Source organism: Suricata suricatta, chromosome 7, assembly GCF_006229205.1.
Source record: "Suricata suricatta isolate VVHF042 chromosome 7, meerkat_22Aug2017_6uvM2_HiC, whole genome shotgun sequence".
NCBI classification, from domain to species: Eukaryota; Metazoa; Chordata; class Mammalia; order Carnivora; family Herpestidae; genus Suricata; species Suricata suricatta.
Window position 1 is genome coordinate 99,995,844 of NC_043706.1, and position 23,843 is coordinate 100,019,686.

Genomic DNA, 23,843 nt, shown 5'->3' on the forward strand with positions numbered 1-23,843 from the left:
TGTTCGAGCCTCGTGTTGGGCTCTCTGCTGCCTGCTTTGGATTCTGTGTCTCCTTCTCTCTCTACCCCTCCCCTGCTCATGCTCTGTCTCTGTCTCAGTAATAAATAAAACATGAAACAAACAAAAACCATGGTTGTTGTCAGTGAGCAGCTCCATCTTCTTGAGGATTCTTTCCTCTTCCTATTCCAGAGATTTGTTTGGGGCTTTTAACAGCTATAATGGAACAAGTATTCAACTTATTCAAATGGGTCCACTAGGTATAATAAGTGTCCTACCAAATTGAACTATTTATTGCACTAAATTAATCTCTTGATTGGTCTATTAGCCTCATAAGGGTTAGTATTAGTAAGGGTTAAATGTAATTCTCAATCAATTATATTTTCATTATGTCATAACTATTGATTTTTTTCCCATTTGACAGCTTGCCTTTACATTTAACACAGAAGTAGTACAAAGATAGTAGACGCCCATTTTCTTTTTTTTATGACATTTGTGTTTTCTCTTTAAATAATTTTAAAGATCTCAAAGTCATAGCTGTTCATCTGGGTTCTCAAAATTAAATGCCTTAAGGATCCATTGTATGTAACGAATTAACTTTTCTCCTATACATCTAAAATGATACGAGCTATACACAGTCCTTGAGAGAATTCAGATGTCACTCAAATCATTTTGTGCTCTATAAATCTGAAAACCATCTGTTTGCAGAAGATTCTCTATCCTGAAGCATGTCCTATGAACTTTCTGATGTCCTCTCATTGAAAAATTTATTACAGTAAAAAATAGAGGGGCGCCTGGGTGGCTCAGTCGGTTGGGCCTCCGACTTCGGCTCAGGTCAGATCTCACGTTCTGGGTTCGAGCCCCGCGTCGGCCTCTGTGCTGACAGCCAGCTCAGAGCCTGGAGCCTGCTTCCGGTTCTGTGTCTCCTTCTCTCTCTGCCCCTCCCCCTCTCATGCTCTGGTCTCTCTCTCTATCAAAAATAAATAAAACATTTAAAAAAAATTTTTTTTAATAAAAAAAAAATAGAATAACCAAATAAGAAAATAGCCAACATCGGTTTATTTAATCATTATTGTCATTTTTTTGCAAAAATAGTCCTTCTAACTCCTTCCTAAAAATCTATTTTCTAACTCACTCCGAAAGGTGAAATAGTGAAAGATCTATTTGACTCCTTAGGAAGACACAATATATTCAACTCAAAGAGAACAGGTGGGCAAAGAGATCTTCCAAATTGTAGGCTGTGTCGGAGGATATTAGGCGGTGGAATCTTCTCCCCTATCCTACCTTATTCCGCACAAGAGCAAAGGGTCGGGTCTAACTTTACAGTGTTCTGTTTCTGAGGCACCTTGCAAACGAAGGGGAGCCCCGGTTAATTTTGTGCCAACAAGAACTCAGCTGCACCCTCAGGTCCAGCAGTGTTGACGCGATCCCCCGGTCACACCTGCCTTTGGGACCGCGGAACAGGGGGGAATGGCGGTGGGGCGCCGGGAGCCTGCCAGCCGCCATCGGCGGGACGCAAGGCGCCGAAGCCTCAGGGCCGACGCCGGCAGGCAGGCTGCGCGAGGGGCGGGGAGAAGCGTGGCCGGGGGCGGTGCTCGAGGGCGCGGGAAGCGCTGGAGGCCGACGCGCTGCGTCCAGAGGGTGGCCTCAGCCCCGCCCCCGCCCCCGCCGGGTCCCGTCGGCTACCGTCCCGCAGCGTCCCGCACGCGGTCTCCTCGCACCCTCCCGGCACCTGAGGCTCGCCGGTGCTTCCAGCGCAGCCATGGCTCGGCACTTCTCCCTGGCCGCCTGCGACGTGGTCGGCTTCGACCTGGACCACACTCTGTGTCGCTACAACCTGCCCGAGAGCGCCGTGGTGAGTGGCGCAGGCTGCCCGGGGCGCACGGCGTGCACCTCCATGGCGGCCGGGGCTGGAGTTTCCTCCCGGCTCCGGCGGCGACCGCTGCCGGGGGCCCTGCAGCCCCGCGCCTCTGCGCAGAACTCGGCCTCCCACCGCGTGGCTGGGCGGAAATCTGCATCCCCGGGCCCCGCCCGAGCCGTCGGCACCGGCTTATGGAGCTCAGCTTTAGCCAACTTTGAGAAAGCGGTGGGGAAGGAAAGGGGCAGAGGGGCAATCTATGCGAAATCGGGATGGGGAAACGGTTCTTGGGACGGAAGGCGGGGCGGGGCCCCCGGAACTGGGGAGGTCTTTTGCAGATCCCTGGCCTTGGAACTTCCTTGCAAGTCATTCTGGGCACCAGCCGCGCTCCGAGACTGCCACCTGGGCTCGTTTCCCTTGTGTGCATTTTTCTTTGCGTGTCCATGCGACCACCTGTCAGTTTTTAAACACTGCGGTGAGGGAGTGTGTGGTGTTTTGGAAGAAACACTAACCGAAAAGTCATTAGAATCTTAGCCCAAATTTTGTCTTATGCCGAGAGACGAAAATAAACATTTATTGCGCACTTCTACGTGCCCCCATGCTCTTTGAGTAAGTTCTAATCCTAGCAGCAGCCTAAGTTTGCGTCCTCCAAGAACTTTGGAAAAAGGGGGAGTGGAGTATTTATGATACCACACCCTAAGGGGAATTGTCCTTCCTTCCCCATTACTTTGGTGACATAAGCAAACTAATTGTAAGAAATTCACAGAAATTTTTTAGTCAAAGATTCATTCGAAGAAAGTTAGACCAGTGTCCTGTTAGAACCCGTTTTTTGCGTATGTGAGCATAAAATCTCAGAATGCAAGACCTTCCAGTAAAAGGATTCTTTTCTACAAACCTCGAATATAAGTGAGGCTTAAAGATTGAAAGTATCCTAGCAGTGTGTTACGGATCCGTCTGGTTCAGAAATCGTTTATGAAATAGCAGCAGTGTGCTGAGCCCCATAACAGAGTTGGATGCTGAGATAGAGCCAGGCTGCAGGTGGCGTTGCAACGGGCGACTGCTGAAGAGTTCGGTTCAGCGCCCCCTGTGGTGAGGGCAGTATTGCTGCAAACTGCCTGCCCCTGGGGCCTGGAGGCCCTCCCTCCAGACACCAACCCATGTGCCGATCTTCCACAAAACCCTTAATTTCTCGTAGCACTTACACACGGCTTAATATTTCCTGTGAACCCGTCCTAATCTTCCCCTAGAGTCGAGAGCCGTGATTCCTTGACATCAGTATCTGATAGTTTGTTGTGTGCCGAACTGCGTGCTTGGCACATATGGAGTTCAATAAGTAATTGTGGAATAACTGAATAAAAAAATAGGTATTTTAACAAATGAATTAGAATGCTATTCTAATGAGCATTCAATTGTAATAAACTGTTCGGAGCCTCACAAGAACTGTCCGAGGTATTTGCTTGGTCACAGTCTCTGTTTAGAGAGGAAGCTAGCAAGGCACAAAAAGAATAAGTAGCTTATCCAGAGTCCCCCTGCACTTGGGCTTCGGTCCCCACCGCCAGGCTTTATCTGAGCCAGAAAGCCCAGAGGAGAGGTCCGGAGTGACTGATGCTGGAGCTGGGTTCCAGTATGGGAGTTGAAGCTGGCAGGTGAGGAGGCAGAGAGGGGGCACTTCAGACAGAGGGAATCCAGCCAGGGCAAGTACGCAGAGATGAGAAACAATTCAGGGAGCTGCAGGCTGTCATGCGGCAGGTGGGGAGTTGCAGAACATGTTGGAGAAGTCAGTGGTGACTGCGTCATAGAATGCTGTGAATGCCTCTCCCACCAGTATCATAGGCATTTAATAAATGCAAAATTGTGCAAATGTGGAACTAGATGTGTCACCTCACCTGGGAGCTTAGGAAAGACATTGTATAAATGGCGACACCTGTGCTCTCCTGGTGTTGCAGGCTCAGAAGGGTAAGGGGCCAGGCAGTTAACCCCCATTTGTGAGTGGGAATGGGGCCTGGGACAGCAGGGACAGTGTGTTTGCCTTCTGAAGGCGCAGCCACCCTTGACTCTTGCGGGCATCTGCCATGAGGAAGTAGGGACTGAGTCTCTTTTTAAATTTTAATTTTTTTTAACGTTTACTTATTTTTGATAGATAGGGAGATATAGAGCGTGAGCAGGGGAGGGTCAGAGAGAGAGGGAGACACAGAATCTGAAGCAGGCTCCAGGCTCTGAGCTGTCAGCACAGAGCCCGATGCAGGGCTCCAACTCACAGACTGCAAGATCATGACCTGAGCCGAAGTCGGATGTTTAACCAATGGAGCCACCCAGACGTCCCAAGGCTGAGTCTCTTAAAAAGAACTAATTCTTTTTAAGACCAGTTAGAAATCTGAACTTGCATGAGAAGTCCCTCAATTTTTAAATGTTAGTTCATTTTCAAACACATCAGGATTATGGGGTTGCCACAGTTAGCAAGAAAAATACAGCACCAGTTAAATTTGAATTTCAAATAACAAAATAACATGTGCTCGGCAGGCATGGGAGGTGCTTATACTAAAAAATTCATTGTTTATCTGAAAATCAAATTTAGTTAGGTATTTCATATTTTATCTGGCAGCCTTAAGTGGGAACCAAACATAATTTGTGGTCTGCGTACAACTCACAGGGCACCAATTTGCAGCTGCTGTTCACCGTGCATTATTAGGCACATAAGACTCCAGGCGAGGAAGGGGGCTGCTCATGGAGGCCCTGTGCCGTGAAGGCTTCTGGGATGACATAACATAATATAAGGAAAAGATCCACGAGCTCAGGCCTTGGGACTAGGGCAGGTTTCAAAGGCACAGACTCCCTTATTTTCCTCAGTAGCACTATTCTCTGGTTCTCCCCACACACTGACCTCATTCTCTCCGGTTACAGAAACTTCTCCACAAGGTAAGGAACACAGCTGTGGACGCCCCTGATGGCAGCTCTGCTGGAAAGGGCCCCTTTCTCTCAGGAAGGTGTCCAATCTCAGAGCAATCATATGCCCATATCTTTATCAGGATCACCAAGGGGTGAGAAACTCTGGTTGTCCGAGACTGAGTAAAGTGCCTTGACCAGAGGCGGCAGGTGTAATTGTATACAGTAAACATTCGTAGCTTGGAATTGGCGGTGGTGGAAATACTGATATGTGGAAATGAGCAAATGGTACTTATGAGGACCTTTTTTTTTTTTTTTAACCAGCATATGACTGATATAGCAAATATTTCAGCTGAATTGTATGCCAGGCACTGCTCTAAAGCACTTTACATCTGTTAATCCCACAGCACTGGTTCCCTGCAGGATCATGACGTGTATTTTTTGTTATCCATAGTACTTTGTACCTCAGAGTGACTCAGTACATTTTTTATTGATTTTTATAAATGATTCAGTGAAAATTCATATAACATATAAAGCTGATGATTTTTAGTCATCTCTGGACTACAGATCCTGTATGGCCTCACCTGGACCCTACCCTATCCAGGAAGCCTGAAGTTTCTGGGTGGCTTTAAGAACCGTCACTGGTTCCGAATCACTGCCAGAGTTGAGAAGTGTTGATATATAGTGTTGACGTGATGTGAGCCTGTTAGCAGTTGACCCTGATCAGGGTCACATTGCATTGCATGGGAGTATATGTAGAGTGATTTTAATTCGCTTTAGGACAGAGAACAGCTCTATTGGATGGGGAGCTTTGGATTTCTCTGCACTCATCTCTTGATGCTCACACCCAACCCCCAAATCCAGGCGTGTGTTGGTCTCTGGGTTTTTGGGCTCCGTGTGCTCCCCTTCCTCTGGATTCACCTAGCTACATCTTGCAGAGGCCAGTGTAAATGTCAGTACCTCAGGGAGACCTTCTCCTATTCTTTCTCCCACGTCTCTGCCCCCTTCCCACTTGTGCCATCTCATGCTGTCAGAGCCTGTCATGGATGAAGATGTGGGAGAAGGGTCGAGTTGTTCAAGAATCTTCTTGGACACTGCTCAGTCTGACCCCAGACCACCATTGTGCCTCAGGTTCAAGGGCATGTGATGCTGGTCTGAGAACCCTCTTTGAAGGAGAATGGGGTGGGGCCACTGTGGACCTTCATCTGTCTTTTGCCTACTCTTTGTTTGGTATACACAGTTCTTTAAAAATCTAGCCAACTCTTTAGGAAAAAGTAAGACCCATCGCTCAAACACTTGGGATTTATTGTTGAGAAATCAGAAGATCAACTATCAGCAGAGCACTTATCTTTGTACTTCTTTCCTGAAGCTTTCTTTGTCCTTTTCCTTCAGTTTCCTTCGGCAAGGAAATACGAGGTATTTCCTGTATCTGATGGAAGCCCCGTGATTCCTCCTTTATCATCTGCCTTGTCTCCATGTGTATCTCCCTTTGAAACTCCCCTGTGTCAGTGACAAAACTAAAACGATTTAGTGACCATTTTGATGTCCTTTATTCAGGGGAAATAATCCATGAACTGGGAAAACCCAGTACCTCATAAGCACTTTGCACTAAGGATGGGCTAAGGATAGGTGGAATGGTGGAGTGGTCTATATGTTTATCGTCCTGGTGATGTGTTAAATGAGTTTACAAAGCTTTCAAGTCTTAATGCTCTCCAACCCATTAGAATTCAGGAGTAAGGTAATTCAGTATAAGGTAATCACCTTATACTGATGGTATAATTCTGCAGTATAAAAAGACAACAGCTACCTAGGGCTCTCACAGGTGGATAAATTGCTTTACAAAGGGCTTAACCTGCCAAACTTCACAATTAGATTTAATTTCTCTCCCATCTGCCCCATGAATGACTCCGGTGGGTTTTCAGGTCTGTGAAAGGGAATGAATAGTGAGTTTTATATTTAATCCTTCTTTATTCCTTCCCCTTTTTTATAGCTCATTTATAATAGCTTTGCTCAGTTCCTGGTCAAGGAGAAAGGGTATGACAAGGAATTGCTAACGGTGACGCCAGAGGATTGGGATTTCTGGTAAGTTCTTTTTTTTTAAGGTCTCCCCATTCCCTCTGTTTCTTAAATGTTGGTGATAAAATTGTAATGCTGCTTCTTCAATGGAGACAGAAAGTGAAACAAAACACAGTCAAAGGACAGAATGCTTTCTCTATTAAAATTTTTATCTTTCATGAATTAAATGCTTTTCTGCTTTAAATTTAGACTTAATTAAATATGTAAATAGGCTAAAAGCTTCTTGACTAATTTGGGTGTTTTTGGATGGCTTAAGTTTGTCAGAAGTTTCAGAGGTTATTAAGAACTATAATAAAAACCTAAGACTTTAAAGTTGCTCAGTTGAAAATTAAAAATAATTCTAAAACACCTGAAAAACACATGCAAAAGTAATTCTAGAGCAATGATGTTTGTCTCTTAAATATTTCTGCAGCATTTGGTTAGTCCTTTTTGATGTATCCCTTTTGCGAAAAGAAGAAACAAATATTTTACTGTATAAAACCGCTGACTCTGGAAATTTTACTGTGGATCAAAGTCAGTAATGCTTCTAAAGTACCCTGTCATTTTTCGTTTAATTCTCTTGATATTTGGTGGCCATTATACTTCCTTGCTTTATTATTCATAAGATGAATCTGTACCTACCTCTCTCCCCAAATCCCACAAGTCTTTTGCAGTGAGGAACTTGAAACTTAGTATTTGACTTTCTGTTAGTGGTTTTCAATAATATGCCCTGCCCAGCAGGCAAGTTTTTATAACCTGACCTAAACTGAAGCAATTTCTAAAGAATATAGGAGAGACTCTGGCTAAGAGCTTATCTGGCAGAATATAAATGTGTACGTACATGTGTGTGTGTTTTATTTGATGAAAAACACTTGCACATTTTAACAGAGACATGAAATAATGTTTGTTTTTGTCCTCTTTAATTTTGGAATTTCTCTTTTTTTAAAGCTCAAGGAATATACAAACTAAACATGCTGTCTTTCATTTTCCCACATGACAGTTTGCTCTACATACTTGCTCAGTGGGTGCTATTTAAGTTTAGAATTCTTGGATATTCTTGGGTTCTTTGACTAACGTATCATTCACTTGCATGGGAGAATCCCTTTTTAGCATTGTGACTTTTTGGAAATATAGATGATTAATTTTGGAGGTTAGCCAAATCTGTGAACTGATCAGTAATCAGATTTTTCTATTTTAGTTGCAAGGGCTTGGCACTGGATCTGGAAGATGGCAACTTCCTTAAATTGGCAGATAATGGCACCGTGCTCAGGTAATAAAATTTAGCTGTGAAATCAAAAATTTGTCTCCAGGACACTTTATTACTATATATCATTTAATTATTAAGTACTGGCAAAATAAGATTATTACTTATATCAATCACATGACAGATAATATATACCTCTGTTTTTTTTTGTATGAATTGTTTGAACTATTTAAATACAGACCTAGAAGCATCAGACTTAAAGGTCAAGTTCTTTTAAATTCGTCTCACCAGAAATATTTGCAGGAAATTCAGTAGAATTTTAATAAGTTGCTTAATGCATTGACCACCTCTACTGCAAAAGAGCCTGGGAGATTATGTTGTGTTAGAGAAGTACACAGTTGCCTGGAATAAAGTTGGATTTCTTTTTTATTAAGAAGAGAATGAATGTTGGACGGGGGTGGTGGTCTATGCACACCTCTCCTTTCTCCATTTATCTAAACCATTTATCCAATGTTGTCCCCCTCGTGCAGGACTCCTGTTGTATTCTAGCTCCTTCTGGAAGTTGTTTTAGCCTACTCCAACCCAACCAGCCCAGTCAGTTTCTCTCACACTCAGTACCGATTCCCTTTCCTTCCCTCCACTCAGGGGACACTGGGCACTTGGAGTGTTGGGGGGTGTGGGACAAGCAGATGAGAAACTGCTGCCGTGACCGCTCCGAGCCTCACAGAGGCTGCCAGGGTGTGGGATCTGCTTTTCCCTCAGCACCCACAGTAGAGGCAAGCCAACAAGGTCACAGAGCTGTGCGATTCACCATTCATATTGATGTGATCAGAGTCCAAGGAAAGGACACACAACAGAGGTTACCCCTGGCACATACCCTCCCTTTTGATACATCATTCTTATTGATTCTTTTTGCATGGTTGGAATTCATATGCTCCCCTAGACCCCACCCTAAGGTGCAAATAACTACAACAGGTGTAGCTCCGCTTCTGATACTTTTGCTATTCATTTGCATGTTTCCTGCCTCAGGCAACTAGAGCTGGGGTGTGGTGTGTATGTATACATACTCAGTGCAGCTTTGACCATGACCTCAAACTCAACTATCAGATTCTTATAGTGTACTTAGCTATCTTCAATTGTAGTTAAAAGAATGTAAAGTATTGTAATAGTTTGGGTTTTTTTTTTTTCATTGTTGTGTTTGTGTGTCTGCCCCTCCTGTCTCCCAAAACCAGGGCAAGCCACGGCACAAAGATGATGGCTCCAGAGGCGCTGGCGGAGGAGTACGGCGGCAAGGAGTGGAAGCACTTCCTGTCTGACACGGGAATGGCTTGCCGATCAGGTATGGCTCGTGGCCAGGATGCACAAGGTGTGATAGGAATACAATGTTTTGCACGTATCCGATATCTCTTTGGCAGTTGGTTCTGCTTCATTTTGGGTTTTATTGATTCTTCTTTTACTTGTACTTGTTCTGGAATGAAAAGACTAGCACTAGGAATAATACATTCCTCAGTCGTTTGTACTTTTTAATCAGTTTATTACATGCTCAGTCCTTTTATTTCTCCATTACCCGTTTCTCCTCATATTCATACTGCCCACCTCTCTTGTTTTCTTGTTCTCTTGTTTTCTTGAATTCTCTTCTGTACTCTCAGTTCTAGTATCTTCTGCCTTTGTCTTTTCCCTTGTTTTAAATGATTTCATACATTTTGATATCTTTCTTCCCATTGTCTTTAAAGAACATGAATAGATTTTTCAAAAATTATTTGTAGACATAGATGTGCATAACAAAGAATGATTAAGACATTATAAACAAATAGACCTTGTTATAAGTTATAGTTGTTAGTTTTTCATTTGTTCTAAACGCTTGTGCCATTTTCTCACTACACTTTTGAAATGTACCTATTCTTCAGAAAATTATTAGTAACTGGGGATCAGGGTGGGGGGTGGGGACACTTGGCTGGCTCAGTCTGTAGAGCATGCGACTCTTGATCTTGGGGTTGTTAAGTTTGAGCCCAGGTTGAGCGTAGAGGTTACTTAAAATAAAATCTTAAAAAAGAAATGCAAATGTAGTAAGAATATAGTTGGAGTGGGGAGCCTGGGTGGCTCAGTCGGTTGAGTGTCCAGCTTCTGCTCAGGTCATGATCTCACTGTTCATGGGTTCAAGCCCCTCGTCGGGCTCTGTGCTGACAGCTCAGTCTGGAGCCTGTCTTCGGGTCTGTGTACTCACTCTTTCTCTCTCTGACCTTCCCTTGCTCACACTGTCTCTCTCTCTCTTTCTCTCCTTCCTTCCCTCTCTCTCTCTCAAAAATAAATAAAACATTAAAAAAATTTAAAGAAAAGAATATAGTTGAAATTATTCCTTGTTACAATTAGGTTTGCTTTGTAACATTTGCTGTCTTTTGAGACTTTGTTTTGCTTTTGTCCTGAGATAAAAACGTCAGGAAATGAGTACTCCTAGTAAAGTGAATTGATAAGAAAACGTGTTTTACATTGAGGATCAATAGAGAGTGCTTTCACATGTCTCAAGTCCAAATGGCCAGTGGAGGTGAAATGGGTTTCCATATTGTCCCTTCCTTGGCTGAGGATAGAGAACCGCTGTTGTCTCCAGACATAGTCAGATGTGGATAACTGCCCTCCTCCCAGAAAGGCCAGGCACGGAGCGAAGTTTTTCCCTCTGCCATCCATTCAGAAACAATACTTCAAAGAAGTAAAGTATTTCTCAGCCAAGAAAAGAGCATTCACCAGGTAGGACCCACAGTCGGCTCTCTCCTGTGGCCGCTAGTGAGCGCCACCTCCGGGAAGGAGGAAGGTGTTCTGAGGATGACCTTGGAGTTTATCTACTCTTAACTGAGTTGGTTAGGGAAGTGTTTCCCTTTCCTGTGCTCCTGGTCAGGTGGTGGTGACACATGACAAAGGCCTTTGTTTCTAGCAGATCGTAAGAGAAACTTCTGCCTTTAAAACCTAGTACAACTTTTTAAAATGTAGAGACATATAGAATAAGAAAAAAATGGACTGTGATTCCACAACCCCTTTAATTTTGTTTATGCTAAAAAAATAATGTGAGCACATGGGTAGAAAATTTAATTTTAGAAAAGAGTAAAATGAAGAGTAATTATCTCCAATCCCTGACCCCAGAATCCCCTTTTCCTTAAAGCTTATTTCTCAAACATACCAAAAGTTATTGTGCTCTTTTTAATTGACATCTTGAGATCCTGTCACGTTAGCACACACAGGCATGTACCTCAGTCTGTTAAACGCTGCTGTGCTCAGCCATCCAGAGCTGTCCGTCAATCTGTCCGTAGTGCATACTGAATTTGCGGCGAGCATCTGGCCATTACAAACAAGCCTGCAGCGATGTTTTCATATATGTGTATTTTGCACCTTTGTGCAAATACATTCGGGGTACTCTCCTAGAAGTACAGTTGCTCTGAAGACATGTAGGTTTAAAATTTTGATCGATGTTGCCAAATAAGGCCTTTATTTTCAGAAACGCCAGTTGGCTTAGCTGTTTCCTTCTACGTTGAGCGTACTCCTCCTTAGAGTTACGTAGAGCGTTGTAAAGTGCATTCCCTTACCAGTACATTTAGGGGATTTAAAGCATTGATGAATAGAGACATTTTACTGACCATTTACTTGATAATCCCTTCTCAGCTTCTTGCACTAATAGGAGTATGGTTTTCCTTACCCACCTATTTCCGGAGAGCAAGTCCTTTGGATCTTGTTTCCCCCTAAGCTGGTGGATGATGCAGAAACAGTCCAGTGTAGCGGGGGCTACAGGCAGCGCAGAGCCAGGTGGTCTTGGATCTTACTGACTCTCTTTCTTGCTGGGTAACATGATCTGGTCAGTTACTAAGACACTCTTAGCATTACTTTGTTCATCTTTAAGTGAAGAGGATATCACTCACCTGCAGAAGTGAGCTAACCTAAGTTGTTCTCTTGCCCTCAATCATTCGTGGGCCTCTGTTCAGTTATCAGAAAGACTACGTGGTTTGCAAAGTTCATAGTTGGGCATTGGGTTCTTGGGGGAACAGCTGCTCTGTGGGCAAAGCTTAATAATTATAGGACTTGTTTTCTTTCTTTTTTTTTTAATTTATGTTTTTTATTTATTTTTGAGAGACAGACAGCGTGAGCAGAGGAGGGTCAGAGAGAGAGGGAGATACAGAATCTGAAGCAGACTCCAGGCTCTGAGCTGGCTGTCAGCACAGAGCCTGACACGGGGCTCGAACCCACGAACTGTTAGATCATGACCTGAGCTGAAGCCGGACGCTTCACCAGCTGAGCCACCCAGGAGCCCCAGGACTTGTTTTCTTGTAGAGCCTTGTTTCATTGAGCTGAGCTCACTAATCCCCTCATTGCCAGTGAGCTCTCTGCTTACAAGGAGAGGAGAGTCAAAGCTTGCAAATCCTGCAGTAGTCTTGGACTTTTGATGTGGGAGGAGGCATTGAGTGCAGCCTGGCTCAGTTCACAGGGCAAGACTGAACCAGCCTCGGTGTGTCCACCGAGTGGTCAGCCAGCCCAGGCTTGGCAGTCGAGTGAGTCAGCCCCTTCCCTATGGAAGGGAGTATCATTAAACTCCTGAGTTATTTCTTTAGACCCCAACCAAGACTCATGATCAATATCTCAGTTCTTTAACTGAACTTCATCTGTTAATGGCCATAAGGAGAGTGAAAGGGGAGGGGAAAGCAAGGGCACAGACCTGGCAGTGGGGCCACCTTCTGCTCCCACAGTGCCCAGAGCAGCTGGCCACTCTGGTGTCATAGGCCAAGAGAATAAATAAAGTGCAGGTTAATGTACCTTGGAAAGCTGTGCCCACTCTCTTAGGTCTTGGGAACCCTGGAGTATTACGTGGCCTTACAGCACAGCAGAGTGGGAGCAGAAATGTACGTGGGATATTATCTCCCTCTTCCTCCAGATTCCTGGCTCCTCACACTGGCAAAGCCATTCTGACCTTTCTTAGGAATGAAAAATATCTTAATTCTGCCAATAATTTCAGCTGCAAAAGAGTAAAAAACATACTATTTTTAACTAAGGGAAAGGATACACAAATGCACACAGTTATTTTGTGAATTAATAGGAGAACTTTGACTTTATTTCATATATGTTTTTAATAGTTTGATATGAGGAAGTGAAGGGCATTAAATGGCTGTTAAAGGTAGACATCTGGCCCCTCCAGGGGTTTTTCTCCTATTAATTTACCTGCAACACTCCTTTATTCCAGAAGTTCATTCCACTATTAGATCATTAATTCATTCAACAAACATACTGAGGGCCTACAACATGCTGGGTATTGTGCTTAGTGAACACTAAGGAACAAGAGCTGTGTTCCATAACCTCATACATACAAATGGGAGAAATGGAGGACTCGAAATCAGGGACTTCTAATATTGCATGCAGTAGTTACAACCATTCTTTGAAACATACTTTCTCACATTAAACTAAAATCTGGCTTCGCCTTTGGTTGTTTGATTCCTCTTTGTACAAGGGTTATAACACTGGGACCCCCCTACCCACCAGAGCAGAGTGGTTGGTCTCCTTGCCAGTAAACAGAAGTGAGATGGTGGAGAGGATGAGATGGAAGGAAGGAGCAGTGGGGGCTGGATTCCACTGGGACTTGGGAGAAGCACGGAGAATACCTCGCAGCGTTGTTATTCCAAGGGACAGAAGTCTTCACTGTCTCCTAAACTTGAGGCTCGCCCACTGGCGCCTGGTTGAGGCTTGCCACGTGAGCCACATGGTCTCCACAGGCCTCTGGGGAAAGTGAATGACACAGGTGTGGGGTGATGCCAGTCAGCACAGCCATGGCTGGGATCAGACACGAGCCAAAGAGATGTGGCATGGGTCATCAGGGGTCTGCCAGGGACGCAGATTCGAAAGTGACGTCTGTACCAAGGGCTCCAGTTTGATTCAGTCCTGAGGCCAACAGAATAATTAAATCCCTGAGATCCTGGAGTGCCTGTCCTGTGCTCCTGAGTTTTTCCAAGATTAGCATGCTATGTCCTGACATGATGGGATTTTTTTTTTTAATTCCTCTCAGCGCCCTGGTTCTCCTCACACTGCAGACCAGCCAGCACAGATAGGAAAAGGCCCTATTGTGTGAATTACTTCATGGTACTCCAGTGTTAGGCTGATTGTCTTAAATTCAGTGGCAGTGATAACATAAATTGTGGCTTTTTCATAATCCATTTTATATTTGGAGTAACTCTATTTTTAGTTTAGAAAACATTTTTTTTCATGAAATCTTCAAATTATGGATATCATATTTTAAGTCTCTTGTACCTTAAACCTCCTTTAAAAGACAATAATAGGGGCTCCCTGGGTGGCCTACGCATCTGGCTTTTGATTTTGGCTCAGGCCGTGATCTCACAGTTCAGGTCCTGACATCAAGCCCGCATGGGGCTCTGCTGACAGTGTGGAGCCTGTTTGAGATTCTCTCTTTCCCTCTCTGTCTGCCCCTTCCCCGCTTGCCTGCACGTATACACATGTGCGTGCACGCTCTCTCTTCCTCTCTCTCTCTCTCTCTCTCAAAAATAAAGAAGACAATAGTAGCCTGACTGGAACCATTCTGAATTGAAATAGAGGTCCCTTTAAGTGACCACACCAAAATCTAGTGGCTCTTAAGCCAGGTTTCTGTGTGTCACATAAATGAGGCATTAATTTATTCCCAGTTTAAGATTTTGTTCTTTTTTAGGAAAATATTATTTTTATGATAACTACTTTGACCTGCCTGGAGCTCTTCTCTGTGCCAGAGTGGTGGACTCTTTAACAAAGGTGAGCAGGGACTCGTTTTTTAGAAATTATGATATGTATTTAGTCATAAGTCAGAGAACTTAATTATATACACATATATTTTGAGTTAAGATTTTACTCCATTTCCTCTCTGTAGTTTTAGAAGTGACTGAGGAAGAAAAACGTGGAAAATTTAGTCAGATGTATTGGGAAAATGAAGTAGGAAGGACTATATTTTTTTCCCAAGGATAATAAACCTATTCTCCAGCAGGGGGCGCAAAAGTCTAAAAAGAAAACAGACCTCACAGATGGAAAAATATTTTCTTGGTTTCATTAGCAGAATAAAAAAAAAGTAATTAAGTAAATTCCACCTGTTTTTAAACATTCTAAAAATATAAAGTAAAAAAAGAAGATGAAGTTTTTAAATTCACGATTTTGAGCAGTTTGATGCATGCAGACTCTACACTGTTTATGAAGATTGAATAGATGTTTGGCTACGAGAGGTCTTAGGGCTTAAGACCTGTGAACAGAAACCAGTTTTATGTCAGAATTACTTTTCTTTTTGCATATGTTGTCTTTTAAAATCATAATGATCTTGCTGATAATAGAACATGGGTAGTGGTTTATTTTTGAACCAGAATTAGTCCTGTTTTTGTGAAAGTTTCTCTTGAGCAATAGTTTTAGTATGTTGGTAGAAGTTGTTATTTACATGAGTTGGAGTCAGTTTTTTATTCATAGTTCCTTCAAGCAAATATATCAGTCCTCGAATATTTCAGAGTTTATATAATTAGATACAAACACCTAGTAGTTTGTCATTGCTTAGATAGGAGGACACCAGTAATGTTTCCAAGAATGCAAGGGGTTGTAGGGTTAAGTGTTTCAATGTAATCTTTATTTGCTTCCTGGTTTAAAAACATCTAAATAAAAATGGTGTATATTTTGGGTTTTGAACCTCCTTCATCTTTCCTATGGAGACTTGCTGCTCTTTTACACTGAAACTAGGTAAATGTGCACTGAATTCTAAAGTAACCAGCTTTTAGGATGTTAGGACTTGAGGTTTCTTAGCCCTATTGATCCCACAGTAAATAAAGTGGCATAATCTGGTATCTCAAAAGCTATAACACCATAAATTTACTCATGTGTTTAAAATATATAATTTTTAGACTTTATAATGAGTGGACATTTTTATTTTATTTGGGCTATATGCACTATATTAATTTATAGCTATATTTGTATACATATATCTATAATAGTGATTTTTGTGGGAGATTTCTTTTTTTAAATCATCCAAGAGAATGAGTTTGTACATCTATTATGTTTTCTAAAATATGAGTCCCAATTTTATTTTATCTTTTATTTAAAAAATCTTTTTTTAAATGTTTTATTTTTGAGGGAGAGACAGAGTATGAGCAGGGGAGGGGCAGAGAGAGAGAGGGAGACACAGAATCAGAAACAGGCTCCAGGCTCCAAGCTGTCAGCACAGAGCCCAACACTGGGCTCGAACTCAAAGACCATGAGATCATGAGCTGAGCCAAAGTTGGATGCTCAACCAACTGAGCCACCCAGGTGCCCCACAAAATATGAGCCCCAATTTTAGAGTACAGTAATATTGTAATTGTTTGGCAAGTGTTTTCTACTGTGCTTGGAAACAGAGTTATTGTGTATGTTAACATTTAGATTTTTTTTTTTTAGCAGAACAATGGTCAAAAAACCTTTGATTTTTGGAAGGATATAGTTGCTGGTATACAACACAACTATAAAATGTCAGCTTTTAAGGGTGAGTAATGTGAAGAGAGACTTTCTAATAGGTGTTTACTAAATGCTATGTGTCTTATGAACTACTCGGAAGTTACCTAATTTGTTATGTGTCTCAATTAGGATTTACTTTCATCTTAAATTTTGCTATGTAGTTGGTTTACATTTTAAGAGGTTCTGTTATTTATGTCTGCTTCGTGGCCATAATTGCCAGTATCCGGAACCATGCCGTCTCTTACCTGCCTGCCTAAAGGGTCGTTCTGTGGGCTCCCAAGAACTGAAGTTCACACTTTGCTTTCTCCCGACTTGAGAATGCAGGTCACGCACACCTGTAACCATTGGTGTCCTAGTTACAGGCCCGTTGGGGAAGTGAGAATTCCGTTCGCATTGCTTACAGGCAGCCCTGGGACAGAGACATCGTCAGGCCGCAGCCAGGGTTTCACCGCTGCAGCCGCGGGTCTGCTTGAGTTACACCGAGGATACGTGTAAGGAATACAGAGATGCCTTTGTCATATGTTACCTTGGTGACTCCAACCAGACCGTCCTTATTCAGCCGGTGGACCAACTGATGGATGCTCAAGAGCATATCTCAGCTTAGAGAAGTGTTGCCTTTCTACTGACATGAAATTACCTGCCTTCCTTTTAATGTAATTTAAGCCATCAAAATAATCTAAATATTATGACTAAAAACATGTCAAGGCAGCAAATAGTAACTGCAGAATATTTTTTCAAATTACATATTTCTCTGCCACCTGCTTTGTCCTTCCCTGAAGAAACTCGCTGCTTTGGAGTAATTATCTCACTTTTCCATGCCCAGTCACCTGCCCTTCACCCTGGCTGGTCGGTCCCATGGGGTCGTGTGGGGTGCCTTTTCACAGTCCACACTGAGTGCTGGGGGTAATGCCCATTCCCAAGAGAGGGCAGTATCCATGACAGCTGTAAAACTCACCCACCCACCACTTTACTTTTATTAACTTTGTAAAATGAAAAGCCTTCAAAGACTGGTTGAGAATAGCAGAACTCTGCTGTCAAATAAATTCAACATAAAAATCTATTGACGTTATTTTATTGCATTGTAAATAAGGAGTAGGTAAAACATTTCATGCTTTAATAAGTGAGGCACAGCTTAAAAGTTTTAAACAGCAATATAAAAATACAGTACACAGCATTAATAAATAACGTCTTTTCATTTCTAGTCAGATTTTGAAACCCTTGACATTAGTTATAATTTCATTAGGCGGCTCAGGGTACATACGGTAAGGTTCTGTAAACCCACAGTATCGTATGATGTAAGATTCAATGTAAAATTAAGGAAGTCAAATTAATTACACTTGTATTAAGTAAATAAAACAGGTGAGACACCTATTTCCACGTTGTGAAGGGTATATAGAAAGCTTTCCTGCAATCATAGAAAAGTTTGCAAAGGTTCGTGGCTAAAGCACCTTGCATTTCAGGTTAATTTTAATGTAATCCTTTGGTTTTATTAGAGCTGTAAGAAGTCTCTAGGCACCTGTATGTTTGAATAGATCTTGATGAAGGGGCCATATAAGCCTTCGAGTAATGTACCATCAGAAAGATCTCAGGGGATAGAGTGTCTTGGAAATTTAGATATTCAAGTGTTTGAGTTCTATAAAGATGTGATACCTCCTGATTGTTTCCTAGAAGTTCTCCTATTAATTGTTAGACACAGGCTTCTTTTTACAAACAAAGGCTGAATTTTTGAAATCAAATTTAATGTAATTTAGTGTCCCATTCCAGGGTTTCTTTGCGATCATTTTATTTTTTTAGCATAGTAGAACTTTCATGGTGACATTTTTAAATACTGAAGGAGTTCACAGAAAACTTTCAAGAGTCTTAAGACTACTGAGTAGAAATTCAAGAGAGTCTTCACATAGCATTTACCATTCCTGCTCACTTTTTCAGGGGGACAGTTTATTGGTCTGAAAGCAAAAATCTGTATTTTGGAAAATTAAAATTAGTCACTTTTTTTTGGCCTACCTCCATATGCATTTTGTGGGGCGCTGTGGAGTTGGGGAATGCCTTTTCAAGCAGATTTGTTAGCTTGGTGGGAATGTGCTCACATTGGTGCCACTAAGAACCCTGAGAAGGAGGAGGAGACGTACTCAGAGGAGTACAGCCCATTTGAGCCAGCGTTGGGCAGCTGGAGCCATACCTGGTCGTTCTCCATGAGATCGAGAACGGCGCTCCCTGAAGCCTGATCCAGGTAGCCTTTGGTGTACTCGTCATAGGTGTACATGACGGGGGTGCCGTTCTTATACAGGCCCACCCAGACATGGGTCCCTTTCACATGCACATGGTAGGAGAAATAGTATGTGCCCGGTATCCTACAGGTAAAGATTCCAGTTCTTGAGTCATAATGCTGTTGCCTGTTATACAGAATCTTATCAAATGGGATGGGAATACCTACAGCTGGGTAAGCTTTGGAGAGAATAACAGAGAAAGCAGACACAGGCATTCCCGTTACTCCCTGGTTGGCACTAACAAGAGGCCTTTGGCCTGCCTTTATAAAGCCCTCAGACAGAGCTGCGTGGCCCGGCGGGCCTGGGGGTCCTGGGGGACCGGGGAGGCCAGGCTCTCCAGTGTGGCCTCGTGGACCTGGAGGCCCCGGTGGCCCAGTGGGACCACTGAGCCCCTTAGTTGCTATGCCAGCCGGGCCGGGAGGACCTGGAGTTCCTGGATCCCCTTTAGATCCAGGGAATCCTGGAATGCCTGGTGGCCCAATGGGGCCTCTCGTACCTGGTATTCCAGGGGCACCTCTTGGACCAGCTTCACCATTGTGTCCAGGCACTCCTTTACCTCCTGCTGGGCCGACAGGGCCTGGGAGACCAGGAGGTCCTCTAACTCCAGAGTCACCTTTTGGGCCTGGGAGCCCTGGGTTTCCCTTAGGACCACTGGTGCCTGGTTCTCCCGGGTACCCTGGTTTTCCATCTGACCCAGAGGAACCCCTTTCTCCCTTAGTCCCAGGGTGTCCTGCAAGCCCAACCGGACCCATCTCACCTTTAGGGCCTCGAATCCCTTGGTTACCTGGGATGCCTTTTGGCCCTTGGGGTCCCATGTTTCCAGGGGGGCCAGGCAGACCTGATTCCCCAGGATGGCCTCCTGGGCCTTGTTCCCCTTTGGCACCCGGACTCCCTGGGAGGCCAATTGGTCCTCTTTGTCCCCTCAGGCCCGGTAACCCTGGCTTCCCAAAGCCAGGAGCCCCGGGGGGGCCAGCTGCTCCTGGAATCCCAGGGTGACCTTTGGTCCCAGGAATCCCTGGCTGCCCTGGAGCTCCAGGGGCTCCTGGCTTTCCAATGCCTTCTGGTCCTTGTTCCCCAGAAGGACCTTGGAGGCCTGGCGGGCCAGCTGGTCCTCTCTCTCCTGGAAAGCCCCGATCACCTTTGATGCCTGGCTGCCCTGGAATCCCATTTTCACCCCTTTTTCCTACTCCAGGAGGGCCGGGTGGCCCCATGGGCCCCTGAGGCCCTGGAAGGCCCCTCTCTCCTGAACGCCCAGGAGCACCATTTCCTATTTCCCCTTTCTGTCCATGCGCACCAGGGACTCCTGGTGTGCCCTTTTCTCCAGGAAAACCCCTGGCTCCTGGGGCTCCTGGAGGTCCCTGTTGTCCAGGTTTTCCTGGAGCAGTAATTCCAGGTGGGCCGGGGATTCCAGGGAGTCCTGGTGGGCCCCGTGCTCCTGGTGAGCCAGGTGGTCCAATGTCTCCTTTTGGTCCATATAGTCCTTTCTCCCCTGGTTTTCCTGGGAGTCCTGGCACACCTGGCTTTCCAGTGGTGGATGGTCCTGGTGGTCCTGGTAATCCTGGCTCTCCTTGGGGCCCAGGACTTCCGTAGCCTGGTTTTCCTGGCGGTCCAGATGGACCTGGGTGCCCTCGAGGTCCAGCGGGGCCTGGTGGACCAGGAATACCTTGCTCTCCTCTTACTGATACACCTGAAAGACATGCCCGATACATCCAGAGAGAGGGATGATTAATAATGTTAAGTGATCATTGCTGCTTGAAATATAAATCAGGACAGGACATGGCAGTGTCAGTTGGTCCATTTTGGGAGACTAATCTCAAATGGTTTCAGATAATACATTCTATATTGGTTTTTAAAACCCTGCCAGAGTGCATGGTTTAATAAAACCATGGCTACCATAATACTTTCATTACATCCTAGTTACCATGAAAATAAAATGGGATGGAAGAATTCATCTAGAACAAAAGTACAGGGGAGGCGGGGGCACCTGAGTGGCTCAGTCAGTTAAGCGTCCAACTCTTGGATTCTGCTCAGATCATGATCTCACAGTTCCTGAGTTTGAGCCCTGCATTGGGCTCTGCACTGTCATTGTGGAGCCTGTTTGGGATTCTCTCTCCTCTCTATCTCTGCCCCTCCCCTGCTCGTGGTCTCTCTCTTTTTCTCTCTCAAAATGAATAATAAAATTAAAAAAAAAAGAATACAGGGGAGATATTTACCTTACCCCCATTTATTTTGTGAAAATCATCTCCCTTGAGAGGAAAGGGGAAAATATTTGACAGAAAAGGAAAAAAAGACAAGTGCAGAATATATGGGAAAATATTTAAGAACTATAAAAATTTTCTTTCACAAAAGCTTGCCTATAAGACATCCATGAGAAAGGCCGTTGATTCTAGTTTACATGTGCCATGGCCCTGCAGAACACAGTTTAGATTTAGTTTGACTTTTTTCACCTTCAATACATACTGTGAGCTCCTGCATTCTCCTTTAATTGACTTAAAATCAAAAGAAAGAGAATTAGATCTAATGGGCAACGTATATAAAATAGCATTGAAATTTTTATCTAAAGTTTTTTTGATTAATGCAAATAGATATTGTTGATTTCATAAAGCTATGGGTTCATTTGAACAAAATACTTGCACTGATATTATGAATTAAATTCAGAAATCTCTTATTCACTGCTTGTGGTGTGAAAAGTGCCCCTGGGCCACACGTCTAGGGGAAGCACAGGATGCATCTTACAAGAGCTTTAGTCATCAAGGGAGCAAAACACGCGTCCATGTGATAAGTGCTTAAAGAGGTGTCCACAGTTTTGGCTGTAGTCCTTCAAAGGTGGGAATGAACAGAGCATTACTGCCATTAGGATATATAACTAGGGAAGTTACTACCATGTCAGAGAATCTTTAGGCAACAACCATCATCACATCTATTGTAAGATACACTTTCTCAGAGAAATTCTTTAATGGTTGCAAAAATGGTAATAAAATTACATTATGATTTAAATGTCTACTTGTAGAATTTCTACTAAAATCACTTTCTGTTTAATAAATTTTCAGGAACATAGCTGGAATGCCTGCATATACTATTTAGATTCTTATACCTTTGGAAAAAGGTTCATAGGAATGGTAGATTTGTCAAATGGCATAGTGTTGAATGTTTTGGTCAAAACTCTGAAAATGACATTTGGCTGTGACTTTTGAGCCACATCTTTTTCTTATAAAAATGATTATTTAATATACTTCAAGTTTATTTAAGTCTTTAATGGCTTTAGAAATCGAAATGAAGTAGAGAACATAATAGACTTAACAATTAAAATGCAGGTTCATTTGTTAGTAAGATACATATTTTCATTTATTCTGCTGAAATAGCCAACATGACAAAGTACATTAAGATGGGGAGTTAGAAATATTTTTAACCTTATATGAGTAGTCCCTGTGATTTTTAACTCAAGACTATTTCATATGATCTCAGTAAACTATAAAAAGTGTGAATTTGTGATCATAACAGTATGCCTGGTGATGTCTGTCCAAGTATTTCCTATTGGTGTTCGTTGCTTCAAAAATTAGAAGGTTTCCTTATCTTTTATTCTTTTTTTTTTTTTTGTAACTTTTCTCTTTCTCATATATTGTTTGTATTTTGAGACATTCAGGAGTTTTTCTTATTCACCTGTGCCTTTATTTTTAAACATTAAGCTACCTTTCATGGTTGCTTTAATTTTCATTTTTTCTCAGGAAGACAATCCTATAAGTTTAACTTGTTCAAAATGGTTGTCTCCAAAAGCATAATTTGCAAACTTTATGGCAAATACCCTTAGCATTATTTGGAAGGTAAAATATACAACTATAATGAAAAAATACTAAGGAAAGGAAATTTGAATCCTGCAATCAGTTCAGATTATTCAGTTTAATTCAGTAGATGGTTTACAGGCAGTTTGTGCCAGATGCTATTAAAACGGAATTCGCAAATGTCAAACCTAAGAATTGCCCTTCCTGAAGATCTATTAGTAGTGTACATACATTTCCTCAGTTCTCTTCACAGTATCTGAGAAAGCCCTACGGTAGGGGATTGGTTCAAGAACAAGGTTAAATCGTGAGCCAGGCTATCCCACACCTCCCACCACGGTGTGAGGAGGAGGGCCGGCACTGAGCACTTGGGAGGTGTTCCCTCACTCCGGCTTCAGGACAGCCCTTTGAGATAGCCCTGCTGCTTTTACAAATAAAGAAACAAAGGCACCGAAGGGATAAGTGACTCACCTGAGGGCCCATCGTTGGTACAAGGCAGTTGATAAGCCTGTGTACTTAACTACCAAACCATCCAAAAATGTATAACGCATTGTGAAAATTACTGCTTCATTTGTCTATTAAATTTCTTAGAAAGGCATTAGATTTTATCTGATAATTAAGACTCCGTTTTGTATATATTTGTGGGCTGAATCGGTTGTTAAAGTAAATAATGGATAATTATTTAGATAGCTAAACCTGCTACTCTGTACAATTGGCCATTATTTTTAGTTAAAACATTTTAAACTTGACTAATATTTATTGGATTCATATTTCTAAATTGTGGGTAATTCTTTGTGCAAAAGCATCATTTGAGGGGAAAACTTCTCACACATAGAAGCTCTTACTATTTTTCAGGTATATCTTTCTACTACACTCATTATGTCAAGGATTTTAATGTTCTTGGATAGACCTGCTTTTTCCATAAATCATTTTGTTCTAATATTTTGGAAAGTTTGGGAGTTTAAAGGTAATTTAACACAAAATAGAGTTAAAAGCATTTTGCTTAGAGATCATTAAGATTGTAGAAAACAACAGCCAACATGTTTATACAGCAAAATATACAGCTTTGTTTACCTTTACTCTTTATGGCATAGGGAATGAAGAACTGTGTCTTGGTGTTGGGTGGTGGGCCTTTTATGCCTGTAGGTGTTTGGTATCGCTCAGCGTAAAATCCTCCGTGAACCAGGTTCAAGGACAGTAGCAGTAAAAGGGCTGTTTGTGACAGCATGTTCTCAGATGGATTCTGAAAAACAGAAAAGAATAACTTCTTGTTATTGACCTGTTTTATCTGTCTGATGTTGGACAAATGAATTCTTTAGTTAACTACCTTT

General features: G+C 42.8%; 2 protein-coding genes across 3 annotated transcripts in view; one reads left to right on the top strand and one right to left on the bottom strand.

Moving 5' to 3' along the window:
• The first annotated feature begins 1,615 nt into the window (after nucleotides 1–1,615).
• Nucleotides 1,616–23,843, top strand: part of NT5DC1 (5'-nucleotidase domain containing 1) — a 134,634-nt gene continuing 112,406 nt past the window's right edge. Inside the window, exons 1-6 of one of the 2 annotated variants that reach the window (XM_029945590.1) lie at nucleotides 1,616–1,852; nucleotides 6,729–6,820; nucleotides 7,992–8,063; nucleotides 9,230–9,336; nucleotides 14,683–14,762; nucleotides 16,413–16,497. In XM_029945590.1, coding sequence (XP_029801450.1) covers nucleotides 1,760–1,852; nucleotides 6,729–6,820; nucleotides 7,992–8,063; nucleotides 9,230–9,336; nucleotides 14,683–14,762; nucleotides 16,413–16,497 — 529 coding nt within the window. In that variant the 5' untranslated portion in view covers nucleotides 1,616–1,759. The remainder of the gene's footprint in view (nucleotides 1,853–6,728; nucleotides 6,821–7,991; nucleotides 8,064–9,229; nucleotides 9,337–14,682; nucleotides 14,763–16,412; nucleotides 16,498–23,843) is intronic. The other variant, XM_029945591.1, reaches the window with a different exon arrangement.
• COL10A1 (collagen type X alpha 1 chain) lies at nucleotides 18,553–23,740 on the bottom strand. The gene is made up of 2 exons (XM_029945589.1): nucleotides 23,587–23,740; nucleotides 18,553–20,423 (listed from the first exon to the last, which is right to left on the bottom strand). Exons 1-2 carry the CDS (start codon nucleotides 23,738–23,740, stop codon nucleotides 18,553–18,555), a joined length of 2,025 nt encoding a protein of 674 aa, XP_029801449.1.

Bases quoted from the DNA above. Each gene is read 5' to 3' on its own strand.
- COL10A1 (XM_029945589.1), bottom strand. From the start codon at position 23,740: ATGCTGTCACAAACAGCCCTTTTACTGCTACTGTCCTTGAACCTGGTT. The intron at 20,424-23,586 runs GTAAACAAAGCT...CATGTCTTTCAG, and splicing joins CTATGCCATAAAGAGTAAAG to GTGTATCAGTAAGAGGAGAG.